The 24,099-nt window shown below is 43.8% G+C and overlaps 1 protein-coding gene across 1 annotated transcript; it reads right to left on the bottom strand.

The window, feature by feature from the left end:
* Positions 1 to 5,671: 5,671 nt before the first annotated feature.
* LOC102561209 (betaine--homocysteine S-methyltransferase 1) lies at positions 5,672 to 24,076 on the bottom strand. The gene is made up of 8 exons (XM_006257924.4): positions 23,968 to 24,076; positions 19,787 to 19,919; positions 15,908 to 16,026; positions 12,709 to 12,900; positions 10,586 to 10,733; positions 9,261 to 9,443; positions 7,706 to 7,934; positions 5,672 to 6,047 (listed from the first exon to the last, which is right to left on the bottom strand). The coding sequence occupies exons 1-8, from the start codon at positions 24,004 to 24,006 to the stop codon at positions 5,855 to 5,857; spliced, it is 1,236 nt and encodes a 411-aa protein (XP_006257986.1). The 5' UTR covers positions 24,007 to 24,076; the 3' UTR covers positions 5,672 to 5,854.
* Positions 24,077 to 24,099: the final 23 nt, after the last annotated feature.

The raw sequence follows: 24,099 nt of genomic DNA, 5'->3' as shown, positions 1-24,099 counted from the left end.
GTCCCCAGCAGCTTGTGGGATGAGGGTGGAGTACAGACTCAGCCACTGGGGGGCCCCAGCTATGCCATTGTTGAGCAGGTCTCGCCACTTGGTATCTGGGCGGGACGTGAGGGCGGCATGATGGATCATGCGGCACACGAGCGTGTAGAGGTGGCGGTGATGGATGGTAGAAAAGCAGACCGGTTTGGTGTCCTCCAGCCAGCTCAGGTGGTGGAGCGGCCTCAGAAGTTCCTGTAGGCAAGTAGCCCTGAGCTGCTGGCCCGGGCAGATTTTTATACTACTGGGTACAGGTGCTGGCCCCAGGCTCTAGCTCCCCCTGGCTGCAGATCTGGGAGGAACCAGGCAGGGTTATTTTGTCCCAAGTGGCACAATCTGCTCCACACCAAAGTGCATGTCCGGGCACGTGCACTGAGGCAAAAAGCCCCAGCTCAAATTTGCACCACTTCTATTTGAGCTGCTGCAAGCACACATGTTTGCATGTGTGGACACGCCCCATGAAGCCAATGAAGGGACATGAACCCTACAAGTGAGTGACTCCTGCCCCTGGTCCTCCATTCTGGCTACCTTCTGTAGACTGTATTCAGCCTGCATGCCAGATGTCTGACACCCCTGTTGTAGCCCAAGAGGGTTGGAATGAAAGGTGCTCTGGACACACTCTCAAACCCCTGGAATATTACCTGTGCCCAGGTGTGGGGAGGGACAGGTGGTATAGAGCCTTTATGTGACTTTGGGTTTTCTGACTCTCTTTATGCTGCCATATCAATGCAAAGGGAATGGAACAGGCATGACCTCATGTGAACCAAGTGAATGGTAATTGGGTTCCCAGTAATAAATGTCAATATTTATTACTTTAAGAATCCTGTTTGTTTGTCCTGAAGTAGCAGAATGAATTGTATTGAATTGATAAAATAATAGTAGGTTGGAACCTAGAATCTGAGACATAAAACATAGGATATAAAACACAAATCTAGGACATAAAACATAACTAGATTATGAACATAAATAATACCATTAAGATAACCAGAAGATTGTTTACAGAAAATAGTCTTAATTCACTCCATAGTTGTAGGGAGAACCCTGCTAGAGGATCAAGGAGAAACTCCAGTTCTTTCAAGCATGTCTGTTAAGTGGGGGAGGTGGAAAGATTGTAATAGATTTGCAGTTATACGCTACCTGTTGTTAAAAAATCTTTAACTTCATGTTTTCACATTATCCGATTCCCTATAATTAAATATATATTTTATACATATTAAATTTGGGTAGTTTTTTCAGAAGTACTGATATGACTATACTCAAAAATACACGCCTGTCTGTTCCTTTTCCTGAGACTGGCAAAGTGCAAGTAACCAAAGCTGCAGGGTTTGGGATTGGGTTACCTGTGACAGCTCTTTCCAAGAAAAGCTTTATTTGTACAGTAACCATACACATAGGATGGATTCTGTTCTCACATTAAACCAATTTAATTAAAAACAAATTATTTCTGTAATATATTTTTCAACATTCATATGCAATCGCTAATCCAGTAACTCTTTGAAATTCACATTCTTCCCTTTGTAACTATATAAAGAATCACAAGGAGGCAGTGTTGGCCTAAGTTTTAGAAGCCTCATGGATGAAAAGTATAATTCTGAGTATGCTCTGATTACATGGAAAAATAGTTTGTACAAAACAATTTAATTAGAGCAGGTGTTGGCAATGTTTTTGTGCAGTGCCAAAAACACCCATAACCTCGATTTGTAAAGTGTTGGCATGCCAGGGCAGATGGTGAGGGAACCGTGAGGGGCCCAATCCTTGCTGTGGCAACACAGCTGCACCCTCTTCCTCGCTGTCTGCCCTAAGGTGCGTGTGCACCCACCGCTGGCAACAAGCTAGGCTGGGGCTCCATGGACCCCTGTACAGCTGCTTGCAGCCTCACTGCTGCCTATTGCGAACAGCCCAGGCTCCACGGAGGGCAGCAGGGGCCTGCCCAGAGCCTGGGCTGACTGTGCCAAGCAGCCAGGAGGCTGCAAGCAGCTGCACCTGGGTCTGTGGAGCCCCAGCCTGGCTCACTGCTGGTAATGACTGCATGTGCATCTCAGGGCAGATGGTGGGGGAGTCACAAGGTGCCCAATCCTTGTTGTGTCAGTGCAGACCCAGCCTCTTCCCCGCTGTCCACCCTGAGGCATGCGTGCACCTGCCACCAGCAGTGAGTTGGGCTGGGCTCTGCAGACCCCAGTGCAGCTGCTTGCAGTCTCCAGGCTGCCTGCCAAAGCCAGCCCAGGCTCTGGGCAGGCCCCATGCCACCCGCCATAGAGCCTAGGCTGGTCGCAGGGATGCTGCAAGCAGCTGCACTAGGGTTTTTGGAGCTCTGGCCTGGCTCATTACTGGCAGCAGGTGCATGCACGGCTTGGGGTGGACAGCAGAGAAGGGACCCGCAGGGATCGGCTCTTCGCAGCTCCCTTGCTATCTGCCCCAAGGCACGTGTTCCAAACAAAATGTCTTTACATGTCATGCTCTGGTGGGATTTAAAAAAAAAAAGCAGTTGGATTAATATGACAAATCTCAAGTTTCAGAAAGCTATACACAAGAGAAGAAATTCCTTTGTATAGGAAAATTACCAGTATATTGTAGTTTATGAATGTATTACAGTATATGCAAATTAATATACTGTAGTAAACTGGGCCATTTAAATTATAATAACTAGGTCCAGTTGCATAAAGTAAAAATTTACAAATAGGCATAGTGGATAGTTGCTTTGACCTACTTACGCTTTTGCTATTTCAGCAAAATCCACCTAATCTAGGGTAGACGAGCAAAATAGTGAGTTTAGACTAGAGATTCAATGGGTGACATAACCAGTGCCAAAGGAAGCACTTTTACGTTGGGATACCTGTTTCCTCTAGGAGCATTGCCAAAATCTAAACGTTGCCTAAAAAATCCTAAATAACATTGCTATATTGGCTGATGTTTATAGTGTAGGATTGCCTTAGCTTAATCTTGATTAAGTAGACTAATACAAACAATAATTTGTAATGCCATTTAATACATGAATGGGGCAGACAGTCTGATTGTAATTTTGCTGAGAAAAGTTAGGATCAATGATTTTTTTAAGCTGGTAAAATGTTTCTGAACCTAATTTGTAATTCATCTCTTCAAAAATGCACACTTGCCTCCTACCTCCCTATCCCCTCAGTTCTCCACTGAAAGCCATCTGTTTCTGTTGATTTTCCCTTTTACCAAGAGAAATGCGCAGAAAAGTTCAACAAACTATACTAAAATCCTGTCTCCTTGTCTTAAGTGTGAGGAATATTCACTGTTGTCTGTCTCTGAAGTTTTACATATGTATATCCACACAGGATGTTGATTATTACACAGATTCTCTAATTACAGGTCCTGAAGGGTGCTCTGTTATCTCTCATGAAATGTATTGTGCTAGATGCCACATCTGCTGGGGAGATGGATTCATAAAGAAAATGTAATACAAACGCATCTATGTGATAAATCAACATGTTGAAGTTCTTATGGTAACATTCCCCTGTCTTAAATCAATAAAACCTGCATTTAAACTAATTTAACACCTCACAGAATGAAATGAGATGGTGTTAAATATTTCACTGGTGTCAGCAGAGCTCAAGAAGAACAATACATGAATGTATTTCACCTCAGACTAGCATATATGGATTTCACAGCAGAGACCAGACCATGTGGCTGCCTATGGTCAAGGCACAGATTTTTTTCCTTCCCTTTCCTTGCAAAAGAAAATGTGATACTTGTGCAGAAAATACTGGCTAAAAACTACTTCAGCCAGGGGTGTTTAGAGATTTCTCACTGTGATAGGGGATTATGTTTTCCCCTGTGGAGTCAGAAATCTGATAGCAGGCGACAGCAGGGAATTTCAGCGTGTCTTGGAGAACAGCTGTCTCCTCTTGCTCCACGGAGCAAGGGGAAGAAGCTGCTGCTGCAGGCATCATGCAAACCTTGTAGCTTCCTACAGGACAGTCTAGAGTTTTCTTCTTTACAAAACTAAAACAAGTCTCTTTTGCCTGAAATGCACAAAGGCATCAGGCAGACTGGTAAGCAGGAAAAGGGTAGAAATAGTATTATTCCAATTACTCTGATAGCAGAGGCAGGGCAACTAACTCAATCCCTGCTCCCCAGAACTGCAGACTCCTGGAACTCTATAAATAGGAAGCTTCTGCTGAAACAGATTAAAAGCTGAGAGAGAAAAATCTGCTCCCCGTACCTTCCTTTGCTTATTGGCAAAGAAACAGAAGTCCCTAAAGCCTCTACACATTCTGGAGAGAAAAGCAGAACAAAGTCTGGGGCTGGTGCTCAATGAGTCTGTATAGAAGAACATGTCCAAGTGTTGCAAACTATTGACTTTTTAAATGGGGGCTCTCAAACTACGGAACTGACCTTTGTATAGGGACCTCCCAATGCTGACTCTGATTTAAAAATGTATGGGCAATTTATAAACTGTAGAAGAGTGGGTAGAAAGGGAACCTCGAAAGTATGACTTGGTATAAGGCCCCCACAGTTATGTTAAAAAACCTGGTTCTTCTTTGTGGCTGCTTGGTGATTTCTTAAAGCATTATTGTTTATTGTTCACTACATACTTTAATGCACTGTGGGCAGATCCAGGACTTTGTAAAGGGGAGCAGCAACTGGTGCTTCAGGGTTGCTGCATCTATTCCTAGCCTCCTCGGCCAGGCAGGCCATGCCATAGGAACAGCAGCCAGGGATTTTTTTTCTTTCTCTCTAAATCAGGTAAGAATGTCACCCATGCCCTGCTCTTGGCACCTTCTTCCTTCCCCTCCACGCTCAGCAGATCTCCCCTCCCCCACCCACCAATACTGCTGTCCTGTCTCTGGCTGGGGCAGGGAGGGGAGGTAGTGCTCCAGACCTGCTCCTGTCCCTCTCCAGCCAGGCTGTGGGAAGCTGGGCTTAGCTGAGAGCAGCAGCAGCAGGCATGTTCCTCCTCCCTGAGCCTGCTCCCAGGCTGCGTATGCTCTGATTACATGGAAAAATAGTTTGTACAAAACAATTTAATTAGAGCAGGTGTTGGCCCCCCACACTGCCACGGTCCTGGGTTGAGCCCATATCGCATAGCCCAGCTGAAACAGGTGCCACTGAGTACATGGGAGAAAGTGGGAGGGAGAGAGAATTCTTACCAAGTTCAGGGACTTAAAAAGTTCCTGGCTGCTGCTCCCACATCATGGTCTGAAATGTGGGTGCAACTGTGCCACTGCAGTCCTCTGGATCTGCCCATGTAATGCACTGACCTTTTGCCAAGCCCAGGTACATTGTCACTATTTCACATTTAATCAAATTCCATTTGACATATATGCCTGATGGTGAGTTTGAAGTACTGGCAGTTGGCACAGTATTGAAGTGCCCTTCCCAGGACCTCAAAAGGTCAACAAATCTTGAGATCTGTGGAAGTTACTGTCTAGCCTTATGATGAAAAGGGAAACCCAAGACAGGGATCCAGTGATGTGATATTATTTTCACAGAGCAAAAGGCAAGAGCTTTATTCCCTTGTATCAGTAAGCTAAGCCAAACAGCACTGGTGGTTTACTGTAGTATAGTACTAAAATATTCATCATCACCACACTTTTCAAATTGTAATGGTAGCCCAATTATTAATATAGCTCAAAGTTCCCTACCTTGAAATAACAGAATGTCTAAAGGGTTCTTACAGAAAAGGATTTTATTATCAAGGATTGATATAGATCATTTGTAATCACAGTCTGTCTGCATTTAGTTTCACTGTTACATGTCAACTGGTACATTAAACCTGGACACATGCCTTCACAGATTCCAAATGGTAAGGAAACACATTTGGAAGGGCTCCATACATAATTCAAGATGACATTTAGGCAACCATACTGGATTTGAACTTCTGTTTCTCAAAGAGCTCTTTCAGCTGTTGTTCAGTTGTTGCCTCTTTCTGTTGCATTAGCTCTGCAGCTCCTTTTGTCACTCCCCAGGCATCTGGTTTTGACACTGAAGGACAGTATGGCCTGCCTGAAGCAGGCAGCAGATTCTCCCAGTACTCTTTTCTGGCCCTATATAAAGAAGAGGCACTTTAGCATGCGTTATAACCCAGAATATTTAAAAGAATCATTGTTCAAACCTCCACAGTAGGGGTATTTATTTAATTTGCATACATTTTAAATTAATATTGGGTCTAGATATAGAGATTTGAGTGTGGGCTGGGGTGACCAGGTATTGAAAAAGGTCTTTCATTTCTTCAAGAAACATTAAGTCACTCACCATCAGGAGTTATTAGCATGGCACTCTGTCTACATTCTATATCTTAACATGCAAGACTTACTTTTACATTGGCCTAAATGAAAGCCTGTGACATTTTCTTCATTTTAAAAGGGGCATCCTTTTTATGTACAAGAATTCCCTTTAAAATCAGGAAATGTTTCACACGCACAAGCCAACACAAGTGCACGAAAAATATGCACAGATGCGAGATATAAATACAAAGCCCAATCCTGATCAAAGTAGTCTGGGGAGGCTTGTTAGGCAAAATTACTTCTCTAAAGATCTTTTTTCTGTGAGCATTTCATTCTTTTTCAAACAAACTAGTCATGTATGTTGGTAATCTGTGAATAAATTTCAGAGATTTCATAAGACTTTTCAGGTTAGTATGGGATGAATACCCAACTCCGCTTGCACTAATGGAAAAACAAAAAAATATCAATGGAAGGCACTAGCTGCATCTACCGAGCACCATGCTTCCCTCATTTAGAGCACAGCACAGTACCTGATGGCAATACAAAAAAGAGCACTTTAGTTCTGCGTATGTGCATGACCCATTTGGCTGGAGTGCCACAAGCCTCTGAAAAAAGTATGCTCTCCCACCAAGGGGCAAAAGGGCCTCTCCCCTTTCTCTTTCCAGCCTCTGACAGGCTCACTGCCTCTGCCACGTGATCAGCTGTTGCTGCTGCCGCCATGCAAAACAGGGCAGTAATGGCTCTTTGACAGCCACCAAAGCAAAAAAGCTGCAGCTTTCCTTCTTGCAGGCTGTCAAGGAGCTAGCCGCTCTCTCTCCCTCCCCATTGGAGAAGGGGAGGAAAGCAGAGAACTGTGGGATGCTGGGCGTCCGAGAGATCCCATATAGTACTTCATGTAAAATGCCACTAAAAATAAAGGTAGCATTACAAAGAATGCCTGTTTTAAAACAAGAACATTTTTGTGGCAGATGTGCTATTTCTGTGGCAGCTCCAGAGAGCACAGATTATACTCATGCTTGCTTTTTATAACATAAGGGCATATATAGTGCTATGAAAGTAATGTATGTCCAAGGTCTAAGCTTCCAGGGCACCTCGTCTATTATGCATAAGTTCATATATAAAAGGAAAGTTCAGTGGACCACTTTGCACTACTGTATATTTAGACACAGGTCTTGATTTTTGAAAGACCCTAAATGCCACAACTCTAAATCTCAGTAAGAGTACTGGAGATACTGAGAGGCCAACCCACCAAGCTCAGAGACTTTTCAGATCTCAACCTTAACAAATTGAGGTGAAAATCTGTACCCACTAAAGTCAAGTGAGGCCAGGATAAGTCTTAAAGATTAGATCTCAACTTTCAACATTACAAATCAACATACTTTTTTTTGTATAGACCAACAGGAACTACTGTACAGTGCAGGCACAGTGTCATTTTAATGCTATAGTTAAAAAATAAATAAAAAAATATATACACACACCTTGCTCTGACCCAAGGTTTAGTATGCATGCTCAAACCACTTCCCCAGCTACCATGTTTCTCAGAAGCCTCTGGCAAAAATCCTCTTTCAGGGGCCAGCTCCTCAGCTATTGCTCTGATGTGATAGGGCTCAAATCCACAGCAGCCTCCAATGTACCGGATTCCCAAGTTATAGGCCTCTCTCGCATATTTTTGAACATCCCATCTAGTAAGAACTCTTGGTTCCAGACCTATAATGATATGTACCAGCTTTAAGGTCAATAAAACCCTGTTTAGCAAATTTTTAGCAAAACATCATCATTTTACATTCTCATCTACAGTTAAGTGCAAAGTCAGAGACATGAGTGAGTTTCTATAGTAAAGATTAAAAGTGTCTTAGTCTAGATTAATGATAAAAAAAAAAAAAATCTCATTACACTGTGGTATTTAGATTTTGTGGCGTTCCCCTGTGATACACTTGCCATAAGTTTACTTGGTCCAAAAGACTGCATTTCCTACATTCTGATCCAGATAAAGTGCTAAGTTAAATGCCATATTTTGATTGTGTATTTAAAATGTAATCCAGAAAAGATGCACTGAAATATAGGCTTTTGTCCTATTTAGCAACTCTTGAGTTAAATGTTTAACTCTCTTCAGATCCTTAGGTGGAAGGGCCTGGGTGCTCCCAGCCCTTCCTGCCAATTGGTGGAGGGCACCTTCACTCAGTCTACAACACTGCTACTTCCTTGCCTCACCGCTAATTGGCAGAGGTTGCCTTCACTTCATCTACATCACTACTGCTTTTTTTGTTTGTTTGATTTCATGGAAAATTGTGGCCAATGCCGGATTTTCCAGCAGTTGTAGACAATGCTGTGGTTTATGTGAAATCCATGAAACTACGATTTAGATATGTCCCTAGTTACAAATGTAGGGACTCCAGTGATGCAGAGAAGTCTTTAGAGTGTGTAGAGAGAGATCTTCTCAGACAACATCCCTATTTGAATTTGCAGTCTGGGACTCTGAGTGTGTAGTGAAGCTGCTTCTTCAGTGTTTAAGCTGCTTGGATGAGATATATGGCAACTATCTAAGCTACGAAGTATAGGATTACTTTTTAAAAGAGATCCCCTAGAGAGTCACAGAAAAAAAAAAAGGACAAGTGTGCTGTGTTTATCTGCATGTTGGGTCTGACTTTTTTACCCTCCAGCTTTGTGGTGAACCTTATTGTTTAAGGATGTAATTTTCAGAAATAACCGAAGTAAAAAGGGACCCTTCATTGAAGTCAATGGAAATTCATCCAGTTACATTAGATGACTTCAACCTATGACTTTTTAAACTATTCCCTTCACAATTTAAATTTTAGTTCATTCCTTGATGCCTCTCAACTACAACCTCCATTTAGTGGAAGTATACCTGTACAATGTTAGAGATGATCACTTTTTGGTTAATACCAAAAGAAATTACTTTCCAGGATTTTAACTTCAGAAGAGGATGATGTACATTTATCATAGTGAATATAAAGAAGTCTTTGCTAAAAAGTGAAAAATTAACAAGCAGTGTAAGACATGTCCAAGTCTTACCGAAAGGAAATTCTGGAAGATCAATAAAACCCTGCTTCCCACAATCAGGGGTATGGAAAGCAAGTGGTTGAGACATCAGGTGTGCTTTCAGCTTAGCAGCCTGTAAGCCCTCTTTCATGAGCTTCACAGTTTTTAGGCAAGTCTCTGGGTCAAAATGGCAGTTCACCCCAACAATAGAAGCACCTAGAAGGCAAGGAAAATGACTTTTCAATGATGCTGCCTTCTAGGAACTGTGGAATGATTTAAGGAAAGATTAAAATTCTTAGCTGAGGTGCTCTGGAAGCAAAACAATCTGCACACTAGTACTATGATGAACACAAGGCAGTCAGAGCAAAACCAGCCCTACCTTCCCCCATGCCAGTGTCTTGTCAACAAATTATGCCTGTCAGCGTCTACATCTATCTGCTCTCTTCCTGATTCCACAACAGTCACACTCTTCATCCCTATGCTGTTGCATTTCTTTGCAGCACTGCATCAGCCAACATGGTATATAGCTTTGGCTATATAAGGTAATGCTAGTTTTCTGTCTTCCTAAATTCTGCCCTTGTACCAGCCTTGGGTGCAGAAAATACAATAAAAACTGCAGTACTCAACCTACACATGATCCATTCTTAGGGTCCTTTCTATATGCAGTTTTTGTCCAAACAGCTCTGCTTCTTTTATTTTCTGCAATCAGATGCTGAAAAGGTGGCTTTAGGTTCTTTTTATTCCTTCAGCCATGTTGGTATTCTCTGTATTAGAATTGGCACTGCAGCCAGAAGTAGAGAAGTTGTAGGACTACTCTACTTAATCCCAGCTGCCCATGGCCCATTAGACTGCTTGAACAACAAGGATTACCAAAGCACAGGAATTATTCTGCTTTTTTTAAAGGTTTCTTTAGTAAAGTCTGCATACAGAAACAGTCTAAAGAGAAAGCAATTTTGGATTACACATATTAATTATAAGTCAGAAAAGCCATGCCTACCTGATAAACTTAACATCCTTGGGAACAGCTCAAGCAGCTGCCTGCTGCCCTGCATGAACTGCATCTGTGTGGTGCTACAGGCAGGCTAGAGGCAGGCCAATTACCATTGCTGATAGGGTGGGTTAAAGAGCCCTAATAATGCTACATGGATGTGGCTACACTGCTTCCAGTTTATAAGGCTACCTGCCCAAATCAGCACTAAGCTGGAGAGCACTACTGCTGCCATTGGCAAGCTTACTCTGTAGACATGGCCTAGACCACTTAGTTATGATGCATGTATTATCTACCTTATTTACTTCAGTTCGTCTCATTTGCCTAAATATTCTTTCCCACATACATGCTCTCCTAAACTGACACTTACCTGCCTTTACCAGCTGGACAGCACATTCTCCAGGAGGTATACCATGCATATCTCCCTCTGGACCAATGCACAAAGAAACTGCAACTGGCTTCCCAGATTCTTTTAAGACTTCAACTGCCCAGGAAGCTTCTTCAACATGTTCAAAATACTGAAAGATAACAAACAGAACACTTAAGCATTGTATGTGCCAGGGGTGGGCAAAATATGGCCTGTAGCCAAACCTGGCCCGCCAGGCACTTTCATCTGGCCTGCAGGGCCCCCCAACAAATTGTGTCCTGCCCACCTCTTCCGCCTATGAGGGTGGGATTGAGGCACCTACGCCCACCCCCAACATACCCTATTATACCTCTCTCCTAACCTCATGGGCAAAAGGGCTGGCCCCATTAGCACCAGGTGGGGTTGCTGCTACAGGCTTCTCTGCATGCTGCTCCATCCAGGTAGCAAGTAGGGAAGGGAGGGATTGGGGGTTCTGCAGCTGGGCTGGACCGTGGAGCTTGGGGCTGGGGCTCTGGCTGGCTGCAGTGTGAAGCCCGTGCCCAGGGGGACAACGGCAGTGCAGAACTCAGCTGGGCAGTGTGTGGGGGCGAAGGGACCCCTCCCACACTCCCCCCCATGGTGTACAGCCCTGGTAGGAAGCAGGGGTGGCAACAGCAGTGGTGGGAGGAGGTAGGGGTGGCGCTTGTGCTCGGTGCTGGTGCCTGGCTCTGGCCAGCTCTGCACATCAGTGTGAAGAGCGCAGCCCCTGCCAGGCAGTCTGTATTGCCAGCGCTCCCCCACAGTTGCTCAACACAGGATGGAAGCCCCAGGCACTGGTGCCAGCTGGGCAGGGAAGGCAGCCAGCTCCAGTGCCTGGGGCTTCCCTCCCCTGCTGCATGAGAGTGTGGGGAGTGCTAGCAATAGAGACTGTCCAGCAGGGGCTGCACTCCATACTGCAACATGCAGTGCTGTTTGGAGCCAGGCACCAAAGCCAGCACCCCTGACTGCTGCTGCGCCATGGTGGGAGTGTGTGTGTGTGTAGGGGGGGGGGGGTCCCCACATCCCTTCCACCTTCCATCACACCCCACAAATACCACACACACCTCAGCAGTATTGCCTTTGTTGACTGCAGGAGAGACCAGTGTGTTCCAGAGCCACACACCCACATCCCACAGACAACACCCCCCCCCAACATACCTTATGCCCCCCCCAGCCACATCCCCTGACAAACTCCCCCACACCCTCCCACCATACACACAAAATGAATTCTTAGTCTCTTATATTGAGTTATTATGCAATCACCTCTATATACAGCACAAACACAAATCACAACAAAAATATTTTTTGTAATAAAAATTAAAATACATTATAGTAGGTGTTTGACTTTTAGCATATGATTTGTTTTTTTCTGGTTGTAAGATGACAACCCCCCCAAAGGAGTATGGGAAGGGGGGGCAGAAAGGGGGGGGGGACCTCCAGTGGCAAAGGTCAGGGGCTAGGACTTCCAGTCCCAAGATGGCAACTGGGGGATACGGCAACTGTCACGGGGCAGGGCTACCCATTGTGGCCCTCAACAGCTCACCAAACCTCATTAAGCAGCCCTTTGCCCGAAATAATTGCCCACCCTTGGTATATGCTTTAATCTCTACCCCTACCACAAAGTCAAGGACTTGAATCTCTTTGCACTTATCCTGAAGTACCTCCCTTCACCTCAGTAATTGTACAACTGTGAAGCTGAATGGAATGTAAAGTAGATTAAAATAGTCTAAATTAAAGTACTCTTTTTCCAGAATAATGCAGGCATAGAGGGAAGTAGTAAGGAAAAACTCGTCTGTTCATTAAGTTTATTCCAGAAAAGTCCTGATTTTGGCCAGTTGCTGGGAAGAGACTCAAAATATGGAGAGATTCAAAGGTGAGGCAGAGCCACCTTCACCCACCTTCTTTATTCTTGTGGTTTACCTCAGCTGAAATAAAGATGTGCAGCCAAGGAGTTCATTTCCACTCTAGGACACTAGCAGACATTCCTAAATATACAGAAATACACCCGACTGTAAGAGTTCAAAACATAGTACTTATTTTTGAAAGAGGAAATGTATATAATATGAATTGAAGGCACTGCGTTGATACTACAGAAATGTTGATTTTACCTCTGCAATTAAGAAGTCCACATTCTTTTTAACAAAGACCTCTAGCTGCTTTTGGAAAATTGCTTTAACCTCTGCTTTATCCTTGCAGCTGAGGTAAGATGGTGTCTGACTGACTCCTCCTGCCACCAAAGCATCTCCTTCTTGGGATACTTCTTGTGCAATGTCACAAGCAGCTTCATTTACTTTCTGGCCCTGAAATATGAAGACAGACTGCATCAGTACCAGCTGTTTACAGATATGTCTGTGTATCAGACGATTTAGTTTTCCTTAAGAATCATAACCAGTCTTTCATGTAGGCTTACCATTTATAATTAGTTTTTGCTTCATTAAGGAAATAGGCATGTTAAGAAAAATGAGCAGACATTTTAAATTATCTACTAATATCAGGCCTCTTGTGAGCTGTCATAATATCAAGACGTTAAATTACTTCATCAAGATGTTAGTAAAGTTAAAACCATATTAGCATGATTTTCAAGTCTGCTAACAGGACATATAAATGTCTCACTATGTTGTCACCCAACATTGAGATCATCATGATTTGGCTTGTCTGGGGGTGTACTGTTCTAGTACAATTGTATTCTTAAATATTAGTGGCTTCCATCACAGGATCTTAAGCATTTTTAAGAAAGCCTACAATTATACCATATTTAATCAAGGTAACTCTGAATATTTATGAGAGAGATACTTGTGATGGTCATACTATTGACATGTCACTAAGTCCTGATTCTTCATACTTCAGGACAGATCATTAAGAAATCAGGTGCCTATCTGGTTATTCATTTATTGTTACACAGCGTAGCTATTTAAAGATTTGTTTTTAAAGTTAAAATTGGATATAAAGCACACAGTAAGGTAAAAATCTCTTGGTGTTTTCCAACCCTCACAGCTTGTCCTTCATCATTAAGTATACAACAACCATTCATTATGATGGAATAGAAACAACATAATATTCACTATGCCTACATATAAAGCGCCACCTGTGTATTTTCTACTTCTGGAGAGGGTGGGAAAATAAGCAAATATTTGGTTTTAAACAATGTTTCTCTGCATCTCAGCTGACCAGTTATGGGTATGAATATGAATTTATATTATGTGGTTATTTATTTCTTGGAGGGCAATTTTTATAAAAACCAAGTTTTGATGAATTGATTATTCATCTGTAGTCATGCTATATTTATAATTTGAAAAGTTGACAAATTACTAAACTGAAGTTTGCACAGAGATGAAAAATTTTTAGAAAATGTTAACAAGAGCACTAATGATAGCACTGTAACATCAATGACATTAGGTTATTTAAATCAAGGGTCAAACTTATCTGGCCCCAGGGACCAGATGAATAATGAGGGGGGCAAGTCCACAGGCCAGATCAGGCCCATGGAACTCCCTCCACCCTTTCCCTCTCCCCACCAGATCCACCACAAATGGCACCAGTTCCAGCTGCCGCTCTGTGGCTCACAGTGTATACAGCACAGGTCTCAGATCACCTGGAGTGATTGCTACATGCAGTAAGAGCCCAGAGCAGACTGAATAGGTACCACATTCAGTGTGGTCCACCCAGGGCAGACACCATGTAGAGTCTGAAGACATAACGTGCAGGGCTGGTCCCCAACTGGCTGGATCAGGTACAATGTGCAGGATGCATCCCAGAGCAGCCAGGGAACATGGCACAGATCCCAGAGTGGCTGGAACAGGCACCAGGTGCAACATGCATCCTGGGCCCTGCTTGTGAGACCAATCCAGCATGCACCATACATGGCATGTGGATCAACTGAGACCCAGGATCAGCACCTTTCGGCCTGATTTTTGACACCCCTGATTTAAACATACGAGTTTGAAGGAAAAAAAACAGGTATCATCATGCATGATTTATTAGCAATCTAGACTGAAAAATCTAGTTCCCTTGACTCCTAAATTAGCAAAATCAGAACTTGTGAAGATAACTCACACCTAAAGATGTGTTTGTGTGGCAGGGAGGGAGGGGGGGTTAAATTGACAGAGCACTAGTGACATTTTTTTTTCTAGGTATGGAGGCATTATAGAAATAAGGAAAGTACTCATCCTCTGTATACAAATTCACTCACCTCATCTGAATGATGTAAAAAGTGTGTGCGTGCATGCAAGGTACACACTGGGACATCATTATCTAAACCGGGGTGGGCAATTATTTCCGGTGGAGGGCTGCTTACTGAGTTTTTGCAAGCCATCAAGGGCCATGTGACAGGCAGCCAGGGGCAGCTAAATATTAATTTTCTAAATTTTTTAGTGGCCTCATGGGCCAGATAGAATGGCCTGGTGGGCCGCATCCAGCCCACGGGCTGCATTTTGCCCACTACTGGTCTAAACTATGCTCTGTGACTGTGCTACAACAGGATCAATTACTGGAGCCCAGTGCTTCCACCCTCTTAGGACAGAAAAATCTGATCCATTCCCAGCTTCAAAAGCTGTCCTACAATCCAACTTGTGCAATTTCATGTATACACATAAAGGGATTTATCTTTTGCTCTTCCGCCCCTTATTAAATCCTCCCCACCCATCAAAGGCTTGGCTAAAGCCAGAGAGAAGAATCAGAGGAGCCACACCATGGCAGATCTTCTGGTTACGAAAAATACTTGTTCTGCATAGCTCTACAGAAGCCCTCACTGAACCCTACTGCACACACAGCTCCCAGTATCCTTTTCCTCCTCCGTCATGCATTGAAAACATTGTTCTTTTATGTCAAGGGCCCTCTGCACCCAATAACAGGACAAGATTTAGGACCAAGATCAATAATTTGGATCTACTGGCTGCTCCAGTGTTGTAAACTCATGTCATGTGGCATTTGCTATCCATGTACTGTTCTGGGGATTCTTTATCGTTTCTGGAGTTGGGGTATACTTCCAGTTGCTGAAGAATTCCCTGTAATTACTACTTGTTAATTCATTCCTGAATACAGTCCCTTCAAATTGGAAAGGGAATTATGACCATGGCTTCCTCTCCCTCACCACCCAGTCTGCAAGTTTTTTTGTTTGCCATCATAAGGAAGATGTCCTTCCTACCTCTTCAGACACCAAATCATATACATCTTTTCATTCCCCTGGAATTTTTACTTCCATTTTCTTGAATATGGCCAAATCAGTTCTGCCAGACTGAAAAGAATCAGTAATACTTGTACATTTAAGCCACAGAAGAGAAAGTTTGCCACCGATTTAAAAAGACTTACAGATATTTTGTCAGATACATAGTTTCCCCGGTTCTTTAGTTTGTCTTCACTGGCATAAAAGGTGAATGTCTGCAAAACATTTGATCCAGCTCTGAGGAACTCCCGGTGAAGCTGGCGGACTGCAAGGTATTAAAAAGGAAAGATAAGGCTTGATATAATAATCGCTACCATTTTGGTTGCAGCTCACAAAATGATGATCGATCCTTAAGATTAGGTTATTTTATCTTGGTTAGAGGCTGTATTGTAAAGACACTTTATTTGGCTGCAGAGCATGGGTAGTAACAGTCTTGTCTTCTCCATAAGCCTGCCTCCTTACCCCTACTTGTATGGGTAGTAGACAAATCACAGAAAGAAAAAAAAAAAAAAAATTGACTAGAAGGGACTTCAGAAGGTTATTTAGTCCAATCCCCTGTCCATGACAGGATCATCCCTATAAATTCAGCTAATTCAATCCCCTGGACCATTCCAGTAGCCTCTGCTGAGAATGTCAGGTTCCAGTAAGGGGATGTTCACCTGTCCTGTGTACTACAGTAACCCTGCCAATAAGCTCACTTGCTGTGCCTTTGGCACCTTGCCTGTCCTTTGCTGCCAATATGGCTGACCTCTCAAATTTCACTTTGCAGAATGGCTGCAAATATGGGAAAAACAAGAGAAAGAATACCAAGAAAGCAAATGTTGGGATCAGTGAGAGGAACAAAAAGCAGCTGCTTAAAAGATTGTGCATAAAGATGGCAAAGGAACTATTCTAGTCTATGAAAACAAACATAGGGATAGATACCCATCTTGGAAATAACAGACTAAAAGCTAAAGATGAGGTACCCCTTAGAAAATGCCAGCTCCTAGTTTTCATTCATTCCCCCCCCCCCCCCCCAAACTACAGAAAAATAATAGAAAACAATTCTTCTATTGCAAAGAACTAAGAATGCCCACAACAGGTGAGAAGATTTTAACACTATGGATTCCTATTTAAAATCTCTGGGTTTACCATGCAAATCATGTTTACACACCTAACAGTGCTAACATTGTGTGGCACTTTGCATCACCCTTGAAAGGAGCTCAAGGCATCCCAGGTACCTACGTTACCCTGGTTGAGAATCACTGGCCTAAACAAAGATGAAGACCTCATTTTGTTCATCTCTGTATATTTAACGAAGAGAGAGGTCTTGCCCCATGGAGCTTACAACTGAAACACAGATTTCACTTGCTCCATGAAGTGGACATAATGAGTGCCTGTAGACGTGCAAGAAGGCTGCTCTGACACGCTGTAATTGCAGCACCTCAGAGAAGACTCAATTAATTAATTGAGTCTGATGAAGCATGCTAATCAGCATACTCTGGGTGCTTTAATTAGAGCAGCTGTCAGAGCTGCTCTAATTAAAAAGTACTCATCCACCCCTGGAGCATGTGTAAAAGTGCCTGATTACGTTAAGCCAAGTCCTGCAGGGCTTGGCTCAACATAACCATCAGCTTCACCTCCAAGACGTAAGGTCATTATGGTGAATCTATATACACATGTTTGATTCCATCCAGTAGAGGGAAGTGCTATCACAAAAAACACTGGACCTCTGCTGTGATAGCCTTTATTTCTAATCATACTCTTGGGTAAATAAGCTGGGTGGTCAAATAAAATGTTGCTTAGGCCAGCTATTACACAAGAGCTAGTCAGGAAGGTAAACTGTTGCTCAACTGAACAGTTCCAGAAGTTCTCAGAATCCTGCTTGAAATTTGATATTGGTAGTTGAGTCTCACTGAGCAGAATCAAAATTTTCCAAGTGCAGGCAGCCTGCAAAATATCTTTAAACTTAGGTTATTCCACTCAACCAAAGGGCCACTGCAATATAAATTCTAGTACCTAATAACTTGCTTATCTCTCAAAAATTTCCCTAACAGATCACTGGCAGTGCTGTTTAGAAAACGGAGTGATTTGCTTAAAAGGCTGGTGTGCAAGAACGTTGGTTTTAGGTTAGCTCTGCTTACAGACCCTCCTTCTGCTTTGTGTGGCAATCTGCCCGTTTTCTACTGGTGTGGTGCCCATCATTGTAGAATGTTTATAGCCCTCGGAGCTAAAATAAGCACTGTTCTTTCTTTGAAAAGGTGGCATTTGTGCCCTCCTCCAAAAAGTCAACACATGCTATGCAGTTTCAAACTCGCCGCCTCCTTTTAACTTTTGAGCAATGACACACTTTCTAGGGGTGGGCAAAATGACCTGAATGGCCTACAGATATGGGCTGCAGGCTGGACCTGGCCTGCCAATCGATTATATCCAGCCCGTGGGGGGCACCTACCAACTGACTGGATCCAGTCTGTGGCTGTCTCCACAGTGCTCCACATGAGGCCACTGGCCCTGCCTGGTGTAGTCCACACCCACTGGTCCAGCCCCAGTCAGCAATCACAGCTTACTGATGGGGCTGCTCCCTTCATCACTGCAACTGCCTGGGTGCTGCTTGGCTCCTCTCACCTCCAGGGACAGCTCTGCCTCCGGCTGCGCCACTTAGGAGGGTGGGGGAGGAGGGATCTTTAGCCAGGCAGCTCCTGCCCTAGTTCATGGCTGCCTTTTAGCCACTCCACCTGCCCAGCATGATGCAGCAGGAACAGGAGAAGCCACTGCTGGAGGTGAGGAGAGCCAAGCAGCACCCAGGCAGCTGCACTGGGAGTAGCCCTTTTGGTAAGCTGTGCACACTGGCTGGGGCCAGGCCGGCAGGTGTGAGCCGAAACATGGTACAAGCTGTTCTGGGTGGGGCTTGGCCCTATGCAGAGTGTTGGGGGGAGGCAACCACAGATTGCACCGTCCTGTTGAGCTCTGCTGCATGCGTCCCCTACCCCCGCCCCCGTCTCCTTACCCCCAGCTGGGAGCTAGCACACAGGCAGCCCCCCCCACCCCGCTCCTGCAGGGCAGGGAACAGGTTGCAGCTCTGCCCTGGGCCCCAGCCCCATGATCCAGCCTCACCCATTTCACTCCTAAACACTGCTTCCCACCCACCTGCAGCCTCATCCCACATAATGAGTTTTGGTGAGTTGTTGCATGGGGGGGGGGAAATAGGAGAGTGGAGTGCTGACCTGGCCTTCCACAACTCATCAAAACTCCCTATGTGGTCCCCAGGCCCAAATAATTGCCCACCTCTGCTCTAGCTCACTTTCTTTGGGCTTGGCTGGTCCTAAGGTTTGAGAGAGAATGGCCGACCTCCAGAATCTAGATTCTACAGACCCAAGAGGCTCCAATTTCTTTTATATCCTAATGGGCAAGAGCTGCTCTTGTGACAGTGACTCAATATGGCTGATTTAGCCTCTCCCTGCAGAGTTACAACATTTGCTAACAGGGTAGATCAGAGGAGACCAGCCATTTTATTACATGTCATTGACACCATCTGACTTGTTCTATCAGAATGATGGTTGATGGCCTTCAGTGCTCTTTGATTATGGTTTTGGCATTTCTAGCCAAGTGTATGGTTCATATAATGGAGGAGCTAATGTAGGTGGGCAAATGAAAAAAAAAAAAAAGATTAGTAAACCTAAGAAGGGAATTAAAATAACAAAACTATTTACCTTTAAGGCAATATGGAACTCGTAAAATAGCTGGAACAAGATAAAAGTTGCACAGACCTCCAATAGTCAAGCAAGTTTCAATACTTCTGTTTAAAACCTACTAAGGTTCTTTAAAAGATATCTATACACATGGATATGGATATAAAACCCTTAATAGTTTTTTAAACAAAAGTGTTGAAACAACCAAACAGCTACGAGACCCATATGCACTTTTACCTTGCTCCAGCAATTTTACGGGTTCCATATTGCCTTACAGGTAAATAGTTTTGTTTGTTGTTTTTATGCAAGTAAAGATGCTTACATTCCCCAGATGATTAGTTTCCTGTTAAAACTGACCTGCTTCTGGGTGTTCTACTGCAGCTTCTGGAGTCCAAGGCCCAGCTTTTACATAACCCCTCTTTTCAAGGGCAATGACAAATCCTCCATCTCCAATCACAATTTCTCCAGAATCTAGACGCTCTAGGATACCCTAAAGGGAAAAGAAAATTTGATGAACTCTAGTTCTTATTTTATTGACTATATACTTCTTGGTCTTACTCTGTTTGGAAAGAGTTGAGTATATGCAGGGTGTTGCCCCAAATAATACTGTATTTACTCAGATAGAGGATGAACTGGATTATAAGATGACCCTCCAATAATTAGATTCTATGTATGAAAAAAAAAAAATTATATATATACATACATACACACACACACGTTATAATTTTCCAGGCATAGAATCTAATTATTAGAGGTTTTCCTTGAATTTGTCCCATTCCCACTGCTCTAGTAGAAAATTAATTGGAGGTGGGAGGGGTCAGGTAGTTCCTTTGCTCTCTTCCTCCCAACTTTTCTCCCTGCCAGCCCTTTTTCCCTCCCTTACTGTCAGACCTTGCTCTCCCTCAACACATGGAAGTGAGAAGCAAATTTGAAAACCTTGAAATTAATCATGGCTGTACCAATTTGCATACAATAGCCATGCACTTCTTTCATCCAGAATTGATGCACATTACCTTTGTTTGAAACTGTTGCGCATTTTAGCACAGGTACTCCATAAGCACACCTTTGAACAACACTTTGGCACCTACTCAAAAATAGCACAAACTATACATGATATTAGTCCAAAGTCAAAGGCTCATAATTTACAACATAGTTCATAGGGCTGAGGCCACATTTAAGTCAAAAGCATTTCAAACCATGATGATGCACAGTTCAGCACTGCTCAGTATGTATATGTTCTCCAGATACCCCACCAGAAAGGGTCCATGTGCTAATTAGCCCCACTCATCACAATTTTAATGAAATGAAAATACAAGTGACCCAGAACTGAAAGCTAAGGACCATTCCTCTTCTGATGAAAGAACATTGCAGAACTCCCACTACGTTCCCCACTGCATTTGTATGATCTGTGCTTCTTTAAAAACAACACTTAGCATAAAAGTGTCTTATAATGTATGCTTGTTCATATCCTAAGTGGCTTCAAAAAGAAAGGTTGGGGGGGGGGAGAGAAAGAAGGTAGCTGCTTCTTGCAAATGTGCAGCAGCTGCTATAACTGTATATAACTCTGTGTGTGTATATATATATATATATACACATAACTGCATATATGTCCTTTCTTTGTCATAGGTATTTAGCAGAATACACTGGAGTCTGACAGGGCCACACTGCTGTGAGCACTGCTAGTATAGCCTCAAACTTGTGACTTCTGGGCTACTAACCATATATCTTAGCACCCATACCACTCCAGTCTAGCTTACATGTGCATGAGCCTGTAGATGTATGAAGTGTAGCAAAACTCTTCAGGGTCACAGCTGGGACAATTTAGCTCACTTGCGTAACTAACATGTAATAGTTATAGTGTAACAGCTGTTGCAATCCTGAGCAGCAGCTCTCTGTTCCCTTTTCAAGCTGCTAGAAGTGTACCTTTGACCATACCCACAGACTTCTTTATTAACTTATCTGTACTTTAGCTGCAATAGTCACCTAGGCAGTTACAACACAAGAAGCTTCTGGCAAAGAAAAGAAAAGAAAAGAAAAGAAAAGGCACAACTGAAGTGCCAATCCACAGCCAAAAGATTATGCATGTAGCATTTTTGGGGCAACTGAAACATTCCCAAATTGTTCAAATCTATCCTAGCTTTTTCCACAAGCTGGTTTCACTTGGTTGAGTCTAGTCAGAACTGTAAAAAGAAAGGAAGAAAGAAAAAAATCTTGCCCAATTTTAATAGCCCAGAATTTTGAACAGTACCAAATTACAAAGAATAAAACAAAATAATCATCTGTCATGATTCATTCTGCTAAATTCAGCCTCGAACTGATCAGATAAAAATGGGAGTTGTCGTGTTTTATATGTAATGTGAACAGTAACAGAACATGAGAGTCACTTAATTAATCTAAAACCAGTTTCTTGGCTATAATGCTCCTGTTAGATTACTTTAGAATGTGTCCCCTGCTCCAAGGCCTCTGACTATTTTGCAGTGGATAAATGGACAAATAGCACTAGGAGCAGAACCCCAGGTCCCCTCCATCCCAGGCAAGAACCATCCTCACTAGACTACAGTTAGTCCAGGGGTGGGCAATTATTTTGGGCAGAGGGCCGCTTACTGAGTTTTGGCAAGCCATCGAGGGCCGCATGACAGGCAGCCCAGAGCAGATAAATATTAATTTTCTAAAACTTTTAGGGGCCCTGTGGGCAAGATAAAATGGCCTGGCAGGCCGCATCTGGCCTCCGGGCCTCATTTTGCCCACCCCTGAGTTAGTCCCTCTTGATTCCTCTCTTGGGGCTGTTACTCTTACCTTTTCACCCAGTGACCCCAGCTCCACCAAGGAGACAACTGAGGCTACTGTCTGCCCTGCCTAGCCCATAGCTTGGCAAGTACACTAGTCTCCTGGGAAGTGGGAAATGTATTAAAATCCCTTTAGAATTAGGAGGGCCTATAATTTAGGTACTCGGCAAATCCAATGGCCTACTGGTTAGGGACAAAATATAGGTGGGTTCCTCCTTGCACCCATGGCAGAAGCAAGGGAAAAGCTTCAGATTTAGCACAGAGAGTAAAGCTTCTCCCACCCACAGTGTAAAGGGATAAGAAGGTGTCACACTCACATTTACAGTTTTCTATTCACAGTCTTTAGTCTAAATCCTGTTTTCATCCTATCCTCTGTACCTTTCAATCCTAAGAGTGGCTGTGGGCTTATCCCACTGTGGAAATGAGTTACCAACAGTCTGACTGTTCACTTGTGAAATCCCAGATGTCATCTAGGAGTTTGGCATTCACTTTTTACCTAAAAGCTTTCTGCCCTCTTGACCAGAACTGTTGGCCAAGAAGTGCTCCACAGTGGTAATTCACTTGATAGTGAGATGCATTACTCACATCACCACATGGCAAAGGCACATCACAAAAGTGGTCATATCAACTTTTTGAAGGGAGTAAAGCAAGATGGAATAGGATTGCATTTAAGAGACTTGGATGCTGAAAGCTGCCTAAACTCCATTTAGGTGCCATAGAGACAGAATAGGATCCAAGGCAAGTGTTTCACATAAAGCAAATTTGAAGACTACAATAAATAGGTTTTTTTTTTAAATCACTTAATTTACACAACTTATTTTCACACAGAAGTGCAATATTAAATGATGATAATAGCCTTCTAAAAAGGATACAGCAGGCATTCACTGAACCTCTCATGGGTAGATGTCTGGTGGGTACTCCTGAAACATCAAGTTTTCATTCAAATAGGCTATTCTGGTGCCTTTGTTCAACCGAGTGAGAGTACCAGGATGCCTTAGGGTGATCTCTTATTGAACCAACTACCTAGGTGGGATGAAGTGAGACAAGCTTTCCAATCAATGTATGACATTCTTGCTCAGACCCAAGCAAAGGCTCATCACAACCTTACAAAGGGAGAAGGCAAGAAAACGGCTGCAGGCTCCACCGGAGGAAGAAAGTCTTGTATTCAAAAGCTTGTCTAACTTGATCACACCAACACAGTCGGTCCAATAAAAGAGATCACCCTAAGGCATCCTGGTACTTTCACTGAGCTGAACAAAGACACCAAGATAGTCCCATTACATCTTATTGAAACAAACCTTTGAATGAAACCTTGATGGTTCAGGAGCAACCACCAGACATCCACCCACGAGAGGATCAGTGAAACATCCTGGGCTTGTGCAGTTTCTGAACCATCTCAGCTACACCACCCACCACCCGTGATGGCCACGGAGAGCTCGGCTGGCTGTACTGCTGCCCAGCCCACTCATTAGTTCACTCATCCCCCAAAAGGGAGGCCCGATTTCAGTCTTTTCCAACCCGCCGCTGGAGCGAGGCACTATTGAATTCAAACTGTGGCCGAAGGAGGACACGGGAAGGTGCCAGGTCTCCGGGATATTTAAAGGGCCGATGAGAAACAGCCTCTTCCCGTGGCCGCTCCCTGAGAGCAGGCAACAAAGTCCTGGCGTTTGCCCGTGCTCCTCGCAGCCGCAGCTCTGCCGGGGCGGCTCCCGCCAGCTCCCCGCGGCCTCCGGGCTGCAGGGAGCAGGTTACCTTCTTGGGCGGCTTGGGGGTCCCTCCGACCGCTGCCATGCTGGGCTGCCTGGTCCTGGTGCCGCTGCCTTCCCCCGACTGCACGGGCGGACTGGACGGTCCGGCCCGCGCGCTATATAGCAGCCGAGAGAG

The sequence above is a fragment of the Alligator mississippiensis genome, chromosome 3, assembly GCF_030867095.1.
Source record: "Alligator mississippiensis isolate rAllMis1 chromosome 3, rAllMis1, whole genome shotgun sequence".
Lineage (NCBI taxonomy): Eukaryota > Metazoa > Chordata > Crocodylia > Alligatoridae > Alligator > Alligator mississippiensis.
The sequence above is the reverse complement of the archived record's forward strand: the minus strand, read 5'-3'. Positions and strand labels throughout refer to the sequence as shown.